Genomic DNA, 12,796 nt, shown 5'->3' with positions numbered 1-12,796 from the left:
AAATGACAACAGTTTACTCAGCATACGGGAAAGTCCCAGCTTGGGGAAAAGTAGGGCCTTAGCCAATAGTTTCCTAGAGAGAGACACTATGGTCATTACTGAACAGTTGGGATTAAATATGGTCTATGGCGATGAAATGTGTAGATCAGGCACTTTCAATACAGTCAGCGTTTTAAACAGAAGAAGAAGAAGAAATTGGACCCTTCATTTTCCGCTGATGAATTCGTTCAGACCTGGAGAATCTCAAAACAAGTTTTGTCAGTGCTATATGGCACAATTCCTTGATAGGGAAGTTTACTAAAAGCAGGACCAGGAAAAACATTCAAAGTTTGTGAAACTCCCAAAATAAAACGTGAACAACAGATGCTTGAGTGCTTGCAGCCAGGGCCGGCTTTAGGATGTGCGGGGCCCGATTCGAAAGACCCACCGCCGAAATGCCGCCGAAGACAGCGGCAGCGACTGAGCTGCCGCCGAAGATAGCAGTGGCAATTTGGCGGCAGCTCAATCTGTTGCCGCTGTTTCCGGCGGCACTTCAGCGGAGGGTCCTTCCTCGGCAGCAGTTGTCTTCCGGGGTCTTACTTGCGGGGCCCCTCTTCCGGATGCTGCGGGGCCTGATTCACAGGAATCGGGGGAATCAGCCTAAAGCCGGCCCTGCTTGCAGCGTACCATGCTGATTGTACATAGCACACAGTGCATAAATGGCAACCTTTCAAAGTACAGCATGTTTCCACAAGCACGAAGTGCACTCGTATTACATGTACTGGGCTCCCTCAGTTACCTGCAGCCTTACAATCCTGTCAATAGGATTTTGGTTGGCAATTTACTCCTTTTGCGAGCTAGATTTATGCTTGCAAATATCTTTAGGGAAAATGATTCTTAAGACAATGTTACTAAGACACCTTATTTCAGTCAGTGCCATAAATCCTTACCCTATCGAAGAGTAGGAACAGCTCTTTGAGAACATCTGAGACAGGCAGCTTCAAGTGCTCGGCAAACTCCTCCATTCCAATTCTTCCCCCTTTGGAGGCATTTGCAATAGCAGCAAATGTATCCAGTTGATCTCGGATAGGATCCCATTTTAGACTATAAAAATCAGAGGAAGACATAATTAACTTCTGTGTAGCAGGGCTCAAGAGAGACGGAGTTTTAGTAGCAAGAGAGTGATTGCAGTTTCCACAGCAGAAAACTGGATAGCGTGGAGTATGTAGTACACTGAAAAGGTTGTGCTTTCAATGTGCGATATTTCATACTGAATCAGCATTTAAAAACCCCTGAAAACTATTTTTTTTTTTTTTAATAAAACTAATTCTGTGCTTAGGTATCTCAGCACTCACTGCACAGAAGATGAAAGTTTTCAGAAGCATAGGCAACATCTGGCAACAGAACTAAAGACAACATTTCACTGCCTTAAATTTGAATCCACCCAGCCGTCACTGTTTCATGTCACAGCATTAGCTCCCACATGGGAGAGGGCACCTTTTAGCTCTGCAACTAAGCCGCAGGCTGAGTAATGATACTGATGCACCCCAGAACGCATCTCATTGTCAGGAGAAGTGACAGCACCCTATCCCCAACACAGAGGAAGCATGGTCCCGTGATTTGGGTAGTAGGCGGCACTTGGGAGTTCAATTTCCGGCTCTGGTACAAATTTCCTGTGTGACTCTGGGGCAGTCACTTGGGCTCTCTGTGCCTCAGCATCCCAACTGTGAAATGGGGATAACAGTACTTCCCTATCTCACAGGGCTGCTGTGAGGATAAATACATTAAAGACTGTGAGGTGCTCAGATACTACTGTAGCAGAGGGCTATAAAACTACAATAGACAGATTCTTACTTCCTCACACAGGCGCATAGTCCAAGCCATAATTTAATCCCTGTGGGCCTTTTCCATCTCTAATTTCTAGAGAGACTATATTACTTTTCAAATCCTAAAATACATTATGCGAGATCAAATAATCAACCAGGCAATTTGTCCTCCGTTCATAGAATCATAGAACTGGAAGGGACCTCGAGAGGTCATCTAGTCCAGTCCTCTGCACTCATGGCAGGACTAAGTAATATCTAGACCAGGGGTCGGCAACGTTTGGCACGCGGCTCGCCAGGGTAAGCACCCTAGCGGTCCGGGCCAGTTTATTTACTTGCTGACGCGGCAGGTTCGACCAATCGCGGCCCCCACTGGCCGGGGTTTGCCATCCCTCGCCCGCGCCGCTTCCCGCCGCCCCCATTGGCCCGGGACGGCGAACCCTGGCCAGTGGGGGCCGCGATCGGTCGAACCTGCCGCGTCAGCAGGTAAATAAACTGGCCCGGCCCGCTAGGGTGCTTACCCTGGCGAGCCGCGTGCCAAACGTTGCTGACCCCTGATCTAGACCATCCCTGACAGGTGTTTGTCTAACCTGCTCTTAAAAATTTCCAATGATGGAGATTCCACAACCTCCCTAGGCAATTTATTCCAATGCTTAACCACCCTGAGAGTTAGGAAGTTTTTCCTAATGTCCAACCTAAACCTCCCTTGCTGCAATTTAAGCCCATTGTTTCTTGTCCTATCCTCAGAGGTTAAGAAGAACAATTCTTCTCCTTCCCCCTTGTAACAACCTTTTATGTACTTGAAAACTGTTATGTCCCCTCTCAGTCTTCTCTTCCCCTGACTAAACAAACCCAATTTTTTTTCAATCTTCCCTCATAGGTCATGTTTTCTAGACCTTTAATCATTTTTTGTTGCTCTTCTCTGGACTTTCTCCAATTTGTCCACATCCTTCCTGAAATGTGGCACCCAGAACTGGACACAGTATTCCAGTTGAAGCCTAATCGGTGCAGAGTAGAGCAGAAGAACTACTTCTCGTGTCTTGCTTACAACACTCCTGCTTATACATCCCAGAATGATGTTCGCTTTTTTGGCAACAGTGTTACATTTTAGCTTATATTAGCTTATTTAGCTTGTGGTCCACTATGACCCCCAGATCCCTTTCCGCAGTACTCCTTCCTAGGTAGTCATTTCCCATTTTGTATGTGTGCAACTGATTGTTCCTTCCTAAGTGGAGTACTTTGCATTTGTCCCTATTGAATTTCATCCTATTTACTTCAGACCAATATTACTGTTTCTGGAGAACACGACACAATGTCTTGTGCAGCTCTAAAGTCATTAAAGAACTCTGAATAGCAAAACCTCTCTCACTTCAGTTTCTTGCTGATTTTGGTAAACTCCACCAGCCCTGCTTCCATGGGCAAGGTCAGCTGTCCTGCTGAAATCATAAGTCTGCAGTCTTCAAAAGTATGGTCTGTAACTGGCACATTCAAAGCCCTGAAATGTAGTAGAAAGACAAACATCTTAACAAAGAGATTTTTGAATCTTACTCCCCCGCCCCCTCCCTCCAACCTTCCTCGGTGCTGGTCTCAAAGGTGATACATAAACAGCCAAGATGAGAATTTATCCTTGCACCACTTAAGCGGTTAGTATAGCTGCTGGGTCAAATTCTGTTCATAGTTATGCCAGTGCAAATCCACAGTCATTACACTGGAGTCAAGCCAATTGTTTGAGATTTACACTGTTGGAACAGAGCAGAATTAGGCCCGTTAACCACAGTAGAGAAAACTGAATCTGTGCACTTATGTCTTGTCAGGCAAATGATTACCCCCGCTTTACACCAATTAAATGCATTATAGTGGAGCACAGAACAATTAACTTATTACTAGTCAGTAATAATTAGCCAATTAGGAACTGTCTAGTTACAGAGGCTTTTACACCTTATACAATTAATTTAGAGATTCAAATACGAAACCTTGGACTCAGGTGAATCATGGCTTTGTCAATCACTCCCTGAAATATTTCAGATCCCTAAAACAGTTCAAAATATATTTGAACCAGTGCCCAGGATATATATAAACAGTTCTTGGTAAGTGCTTGAGAATTTTTTTTATATGGATACATACGTTGCCATGGTATTACGGACTCTGTTGGCAAAAAGAGTAGGATCCTTTTTCTCTTCCTCAGTAGGAACATGGACAGGTAGAAACTGAAAAATATAATTTATTTAGTAAATCTGCATATCCATTAACTTATTACTGATAACACATTTTATTACTGATAGGGTTTTGCATCATAAAGGGGAAAAATTATCAGTCAGGCAATTAAGTAATCAGCCACTAGAGGTCACCATAGCCTTAGAAATAGCTCAGGTTTTTTTTTGTTTTTTTTACACTTACCCGAACAAAACACTACACAGCGGATTATTTGTAGATTTGTTCCACGGCTGCTACACGTTGGTTTGGTCAGATCTGTTGTAGCTGCTTTAATATGAAATCCAAAACTAAAGGGGCAAATAGCCTAAATACACAGTTCTTCATAAAATTAGGGTTGAGCTCCAGTATTTAGGCCTCAGGGACTGTACACACACTTTTAAAACCCAATGCCCTAAATACCTAGGTACCTAGTACTACATTACAACTTAAATTCAGTCTATACTAAGGCTAATCTGTTGAAAACATATTGATGTTACAGCTAAATGGTAGAACTTTGAGGACTGGTATTCTATATCTTGTTGTTGGAAAAGGGCAGATGCCCCAACAATAGTGACATGGAGAAATAAATGATTGGAAATCTTTCCAATGGGAAAAAAACAAACAGATAAATGGTTTTATTTCAGGGTAAAGTCAATTTTATAATATCTGTTTGCTATTTTTGGAATTTGAACAAAATAAATACACAGATAAGATAATAAGAGGCTGACCAAACACAAATGAATCTTGCAAAGATCTTTTTTTTAAATATTTGTGTGGAGAGTTCATATTTGCCAATAATGATAAAACAAAAAGTTAAATTTGTCGAAACATCATTATATAACTATCCATTCTTCTGCTCTTTTTCTGTAACAACTGGAGATCAACAAGAGTTAGATAAAAATTGTGTTCTTTCTTAGGGTCAAGTTTTGTCTTCTGAGCCACAGCACTCAGAAATAGGTAATAAATAGTGAGACTGAGACTTAAGTTATTAGACATATTTGGGTGATAGAAAATTTCCAAAAGATGGGTTCTGGACCCCAAAATGGGAATTACTAGCAAAAGACCTGAAGTCAGTTGTATGCTGCTATTTGAAACAGTTGAGTCTTTATCCACTTTGGGGGCATAAATCCATTAAATTTATGAATATGATTTAACCAATTTGAAGCTGACTGTTTAAAGACTTACAACTAATTCAAAGATCCAAATGCAAAATCTGTTTCTTAGGGAAAACAGGTGGTGTGCAGATATCCCTGAAATAGCTTGTGTCCCCAAAATATTGAGTAGATTTATTATGAAATTATAAGAAGGGTTATTGCATTGGAGTAATTTACTAGAAAAGAAGCATTCTCAATTATATTCAACTTTCTAAATCAATGGGGCATCACCAAAAGCTGAGGACTTGGTAACTTAGTTTACAAAGTACATTTTGAATTATTAGCACATCATAATAAAGGTGCATAATTCTACTACCACAATAAAAGTCAGTCTTTATTCTGAGACATCAAATAAAGAGAAAAAATAACGAGTGAATTTGCATCAGAGTGAAAATAATGTCTTTCTTGTTATTAAAAAAAATCTATGTTTACTGTTAAGGATTTCAATAAATGCGGTGTTCACATCTGTGATTCTTTATAACATGTCGACAAAGGAGCACAATGAAAATGGGCTTGGCTTGTGTAAATATAGATGACTTCCGTATAAAACAAACAGGCAAAAGTTCATTTTCAAAGCAATGTGGTGGGAAAGGGATGCAGAACTCCTGTTTAATTCAGTGTGCTGTTTGCACACAGCCCTGTATATTAATTTAGTAATTTGCCATATAATGGTTTCTGTATCTGTTACTCATTTGTAATATATTGTATGTACTTTCTGTATAAACACAGCCCTAACAGTCACAGTTTTCTTTTGCAGTGTGGCGAGCCGTCTCCTTCCTGGTGCCTGTGTGCAGTATGCACTGGCTTACTGCCTGTCTTTTCAAGTGGCTGTAACAACCAACCACTTACTCCCAACTAAAAGAGTGCTCTCAAACGGCAGGTGGTCAAGTGGCAGAGGTCTGCGTTTCTGGCACTGAAGGTCCTAGAACTGATCCCTGAGGATCACTACGCACTCACTTTGTTCTGAGTCTGATACCCCACCCTGCCCATTATTAAGTTAACTCCTCCTCCTCCACGTGTCCTGAGTGAAACAGTGGTTAACTCTCTTGGGCTAGCGAAGCAAAGCACAGCACTGACATCCTCTGCAGTCAGTTATTCACACTATTCATAATCCCTGGCTGCAGGCACTTGAGTAGGATGAAGTCAAAACACATTTGAACAATCCAAAAATGTGAACCCTAGACATGATTAATCTACGTAAGCCTGCCCGTTTGTGTCTCAGGTCCTGGTATGAAAGAGCAAGCTTACACTTCACCAGCTGAGACTACACCTCTACCTCCTCCAAAGGCAATGGTGATGTTGTTTGAGACTCACTACATGGGACTTGCCCATAACCACACACACTCTGGAGAAGGACTTGATTTAAATTTTCCCATCCTGTGACTGGGGCTAGCACAACTACTTTCCAGCTGACGATGAATAAGTACTCTCTTCTAGTCAGAAATTCCTGAGCATTGCAGAGGGAAATTCCAGCCCTGCAAGATAAAAATCACTCAAGTAATGAAAATATCTCCCTGACCTATTTTTGGCCTGCTCCCTCCCTCCTATGCTATTCACCATGTATATCTTTTGCAATAAGTCTGCCTATCAGATTCTCAGCTTAACTGTTTCACGTCCAATATATACAATTCATTGGGATATGTTCATGATATGTTCTTAAAATACAACTGGTACATTGCTGTGCATCTCTGTACAGAAATATATAGAAGCTCATGGTGATGTCTAATTTATTTTAATTAATTTATTTATTCAATTTATTTCTCTCTGCTGGGGGAGATGTATATTAGTGAAATACTTCATGTCTAATTTTTATAATTTTAGAATTTGAGGGCAGATTTGTTTTATTACAGGTGCACTAGCATTAAATTCTGAGACAGCAAGAGTCCTTTTTTAAAAAAAATACACAGAACAGAACAGTGTTAACTATTTTCTTTCTCTACATGTCTAATAAAGACATTTATTCAAATGAGTTACAGGTATGCTGTATTTTCTTTTGCATTACACAGCAATTCATGCATATTAATACCAACAAGGAAACTTGCTAACACACATCAATTACTTGGAGACCCATGGCTAAGTCTTAAATTTTGAAAATAAATATGATGGCACTGTATTCCACCCAAATCAACTTTGTTCTTCTATTTAACAGGTATAATTTAGCTTATTACTATATCAGGAAGTACTAACAAATATTGTAAGTGCTGTGTAGAATCCTTTGCCAAAGTAATTTAGCTGTAGTGAGAGAGCCCCTCACTACTACACTTGGTTAGTAAGTCTTTGCTGGGAAGTGAGTGATCCATTTTTGTGTTCATCAAGATCTGAGACGTGCATGTATTTTTCTCTCTCTTATCAGATACACCTGTTTGTTTGTACTGTACACATTAATAAAGTTAAGAGTAAGCAATAAGATAACAGGTTCACTAGACAAGACACACTCTTTTTTGAGAATGAAAACACTCAGTTTAATCACTGAATTCCTTAAAAGTATTTAGCTCGGAGCTATAGGGAACTATTACTGTAAACATGTTACACAGATCACATGGCAACTGCCTTGTGATGTAACTCAGTATAGATCAGTGGTTCCCAAACTGGGGTTCCAGCTGAACTGTTCTCAGAAAAAAATTCTGTATTGGCGGACAGAGCCATCCCTAGGGATGTGGGAGCCATCTGTGGGGGCCGGCAGCCCGAGCCCCGTAACCATGACTTCCTGGCACAACAAGTTTAAGCTTTGTTGTAGTTGTACATTGTTTGCCTGGACTGCTCAAGACCCGAATGCTTGTGGGTGGAACTCTTTATTTGAGTTGGCTTCTTAAATACCTTCATGCCGTTTCACGTCTGATACTCCTTGATGAAACATGTAGGAGGCTTAATCGAAGTGATATGAACTACAAAAGTGAAATCTTGGAAGAGTGTTGCCGTTTTCATAATGTAATAAGATTTATAATGTAATGATAAATAATAATGTAATAATAACTAGTGTATAATAAGCGTGTCATAAAAAACCAAGTTATTTCCAAGATCACTGCTTCTATAATTTATGCTCAGGTAAGGGAGAAAATCCATGGAAATATTCATTTTTAGGAGGGGGTTCATGAGATTTGATATTTTAGTGAAAGGGGTTCATGAGCTGTTAAAGTTTGGGAACCACTGGTATAGACAGCATTCTACTGCCCTCCAGGGTGGGCGGTGGTGAGGGAGAACAAGTTACTTTGTAATTCAACCTGTTCAGTCTTTACAAGCACAGTGAGTCAAATGTTTGTGAACAATGGTATTTATTAGTGATTTTATAAGAAATACCCTTTTGACCACTTCCACATATGGGCTCTTGTCAAAAGACATGTCAACACGGGCAGCAGATTAAAAGCTGTATCCACCATGTTTCCCTGTAAGGTGAGCTAATCTATTAAGACACGAACTGCACTTATTGCCAAAAGACATTTCTTTTCTGTTAGATATTGATAAAAAATACAGGAACAGTGTGTTTATCAAAAAAATCCAAACTTAATAACGTTTCTCCAATTCTTACCTCAACTTCTACCCTCGTTAACGGCTGGCAAAAAGTCATCACACAAAGTTCTTTGCTAGGGAGGGGGGAAAAGATTTTTTTTTTTTTAAGTAACAATCTACTTTCAGCTGACTTGCAAATACCATTTGTTAACATTTTTTCAGTCTTTGTTATTTCTGACAATAATCTCTATACCCCCTGAGCTGAACCTTCTTGAGATGCTGCTTTAGGTTTTCTTCTTCATAGGGCTGGTTCCTGCTCCTATTAAAGTTAAAGGCATTTTAGCGGTATTTATGCTGCAAGCTCTTCAGAGCAGAGAACGTGTTACACTTTCTAGTGCCATATGCATTTACAGCACTACATGTGTAGTTATCACACACACATTCATCATGCTTTACATGAAGTCAAGAGAGTTCACATCTTGCTAGCAATTTTTTATTTTTATTTTTTTAAACAAGGCTGAAGATGCATTGGGGGACACGGCGAATGATGACTGGATGCCTTTCTGGAAGATATTCAAACCCAAGCTGTTTGGCTCATTACAGGAGTAACTGGTCTGTGTCATGCAGGAAGTCCGGTTAGATCTAACAGTTCCTTCTGCACTTAATCTATGAATTTATAAGAGGTGAAGTTTAGTGGTTTGGCAAACAGGAAATCCTGCGTTTTAGCCTTGCCTCTGGTTCTTACGCCCTGTATGAACTTAATCTCTGTGTGTTTGTTCTCCCATATGAAAATTGAGGCTAATACCTATTGGCCTCCCTCCCAGGATCAGAGGAAGGATTGGTTAAGCTTTTACAGGTATGTGGATTTTGCACGTTTCCAGTACCATCTAAATGCTAACTATTATTATAACAAGAAACCACCAGTGCTCTTTGGGTCTTGAATGCTTTAAAAGGCAGTATGAAGTTTTAACATGGGGGAAGTTGGGAAATGAGGTACGGTTAACCACTTCCACATTTGACTGCAAAAGTGTTCATTCTGTTAGCACTTTCAAGCTGAAAGAGAGAAGCATTTACTTGTAACCTTAAATAAAGGCAAATCCTACAGACAACTTCATTCTGTTTGGCAAGAATTTTCTGAGAAGGCCGGGGATAGAGAAGAGGTGGTGGAGTGGGAGGGCCAGCTGGACTTTTCCTCATGAATTTTAACAGATGACTTAAAATTATAAAACAGTTTTAGGCATTTGTCCCACAGGTTAAAAGAGTGACACAAAAGGAGTGAGTGAAAACAGAATGGGGGCAGACAGGTTTCAGGGAGGGGCCAAGAAGTGTTCTACCAAATGCATGCCAGTGCTGCAAGATGCAATCGATTAGCTCTTTTATTAGACCTTCCTGCACTATTTCCAGATTGCGAAACAAGGGAGACATTATTCAGGATATCCTGAAATTTCATTCAAGGGCCTACAGAGTCTAAATCACCCCTTCGCCTCTGCTCTCATTTCCTGCTACTCTTCCTCGTTCACCCCCACCCCTGCTTTTCCCCAGTCTTCTTCCCTTCATCCTCTCCTCTCAAAGTCTGCTTCAGCCCTTCAGCCATGTATCCCCCAGGCTTGATTCACCAGTGCTCATATCTACTCTGGCAAATCTTAAGTTCTTAGGTCACATCCTAGTAATCATAAGGGTTTACGCCAGCAAGAGAAGTGAGAGCAACTAACAGAGGAACCCAGTAAGGGAAGCAGAAGAAAGAGTCTAGCTTACATATAGCTAGACATTCTCCCATAGACTCTGGTTTACTAATTGGCCCCCATGGAGGGAGTTATTTTTTTTATGCTATTATCAGTCTAAAGAGGGTTTCCTTTCTAGTTAAAAACTGATGTCATATTTGAGTAAGGAGTGCAGCTTTAAAAGGTTTGATTACATTTTCAGTTATTCAAGTATTAAATCTAGGTTTTCAGTTTTATCTCTGTGCTTACACCCACCTATGCCATTTCACATTGTCCTTTTACACAAGAAAGTGTAATATCCTATTAAAACGAGGAGTCCGGTGGCACCCTAAAGACTAACAGATTTATTTGGGCATAAGCTTTCGTGGGTAAAAAACCCACTTCTTCAGATGCAGGGAGTGGAAATTACAGATGCAGGCATAAATATACTGACACATGAAAAGAAGGGAGTTACCTTACAAGTGGAAAACCAGTGTTAACAAGGCCAATTCAGTAAGGGTGGATGTGGTCCACTCCCAATAACTGATGAGGCCTGCATCTGTGATTTTCACTCCCTGCATCTGAAGAAGTGGGTTTTTTTACCCACGAAAGCTTATGCCCAAATAAATCTGTTAGTCTTTAGGGTGCCCCCGGACTCCTCATTGTTTTTGTGGATACAGACTAACACGGCTACCCCCTGATACTTAATATCCTATTAGTTTATCATCATGTTCCTTTTAAAACTCCCTCTCTCCAATATATTTGTATTAACATTTATACATAGTTCATTTACTTATGCTATTGTTAAATAAGTTCTGGGATCTTCCATGTGTATTGTGTAATTGTGTGCCCAGATATGCAATTCTGGCAGATCCCGTTAGCACACATTTGTTTCCAGCATTTTCTTTTAAATGTATTTAGAAAATTCTTTTCTAGCATCATCCCTTCCTAGGACACGTGAAATAATTGGCTTAAGAAATGGCTTGATGGATATGGTCTAATTACAAGGATCTAGTATAATTTTGTACAGAACAAATGCTCTGGAACAAAGGAAAAGCACACAGTTTACGTCTACGTTAGTCAAACTGAATGGGGAGGAAGATTTTGAGGATTCAGTTCTTGAAGTCCCTTTGCAGACTGCCTGTTTACAATATCCCACTCTTCTCACCTATTTCTCTGATAAATTTGACCCATACTTTTCATTAATCTTAACATTTCTAGTGTGCCCATGTCTGTGATATCCAAGCTGTCACTTTTCAAATGCAACTTCTTTCTTAAGGCAAGAAAAATAGGGCTGAGCCCTAAATCAGGAGCCAGGAAGAGGAAAAGATAACATATGTAGTTGGGAGTCACATGAATGGAAAAGTGGTTCAGAAATTGAGTCTCAAGTGATCTGCATGAAAGTGAAGACCGTTGTTCTTGTAAAATGTCTGTTTTATTGTGCTTGAATATGCTTCTTAAGTTTATGGGCAAGAAAAGGCAGTTTCTTGAGTGACTCAAGACACTTGAGGTAATACACACCCATCCACAGTATTATTATTTTTATTACCATAGCATCTAAGTAATAAACTAAGATACTAAAAAAATAGCTCTATGCAATAATAGCTCATGTAATAATCACACACATTCAAAGCCTATTAAAAAAATCTACATTCCATCCTTCCACCAGCAAATCCAGTATGCGATATATGAACAAAAACAAGGATTTTCCCAGGACCAACTCACACTGTAGGCAGTGGTTGTTTGGGACTACTGAAATTAAAAAAAAAAAAAAAAAAAATCAGGCCACTTGCTTAGGAGTGCTTATAGGCACCTATTTTTGAAAATCTTAGCTGCTATTAAGAAAATTCTACTTTCTCTACTTGACTTTCAAAAAAGAAATCTTTCTTACCATGTATTAATTTCAAAAGGGGGAACTATGCAAAAATGAGGGGGTTAGTTAAACAGAAGTTAAAAGGTACAGTGACTAAAGTGAAATCCCTGCAAGCTGCATGGGTGCTTTTTAAAGACACCATAATAGAGGCCCAACTTCAATGTATACCCCAAATTAAGAAACACAGTAAAAGAACTAAAAAAGAGCCACTGTGGCTTAACAACCATGTAAAAGAAGCAGTGAGAGATAAAAAGACTTCCTTTAAAAAGTGGAAGTCAAATCCTAGTGAGGCAAATAGAAAGGAGCATAAACACTGCCAAATTAAGTGCAAGAATGTAATAAGAAAAGCCAAAGAGGAGTTTGAAGAACAGCTAGCCAAAAACTCCAAAGGTAATAACAAAATGTTTTTTAAGTACATCAGAAGCAGGAAGCCTGCTAAACAACCAGTGGGGCCCCTTGATGATCGAGATACAAAAGGAGCGCTTAAAGACGATAAAGTCATTGCGGAGAAACTAAATGGATTCTTTGCTTCAGTCTTCACGGCTGAGGATGTTAGGGAGATTCCCAAACCTGAGCTGGCTTTTGTAGGTGACAAATCTGAGGAACTGTCACGGATTGAAGTGTCAC

General features: G+C 40.0%; 1 protein-coding gene across 1 annotated transcript in view; it reads right to left on the bottom strand.

Moving 5' to 3' along the window:
- The window catches only part of LPCAT2 (lysophosphatidylcholine acyltransferase 2), a 55,962-nt gene that overhangs the window by 10,348 nt on the left and 32,818 nt on the right, over positions 1-12,796 (bottom strand). Inside the window, exons 8-11 of the mRNA XM_065416709.1 lie at positions 8,676-8,730; positions 3,927-4,009; positions 3,172-3,297; positions 930-1,083 (exon numbers count right to left, since the gene is read on the bottom strand). Coding sequence (XP_065272781.1) covers positions 930-1,083; positions 3,172-3,297; positions 3,927-4,009; positions 8,676-8,730 — 418 coding nt within the window. The remainder of the gene's footprint in view (positions 1-929; positions 1,084-3,171; positions 3,298-3,926; positions 4,010-8,675; positions 8,731-12,796) is intronic.

The sequence above is a fragment of the Emys orbicularis genome, chromosome 14 (assembly GCF_028017835.1).
Source record: "Emys orbicularis isolate rEmyOrb1 chromosome 14, rEmyOrb1.hap1, whole genome shotgun sequence".
In the NCBI taxonomy this organism is placed as follows: domain Eukaryota; kingdom Metazoa; phylum Chordata; order Testudines; family Emydidae; genus Emys; species Emys orbicularis.
The sequence above is the reverse complement of the archived record's forward strand: the minus strand, read 5'-3'. Positions and strand labels throughout refer to the sequence as shown.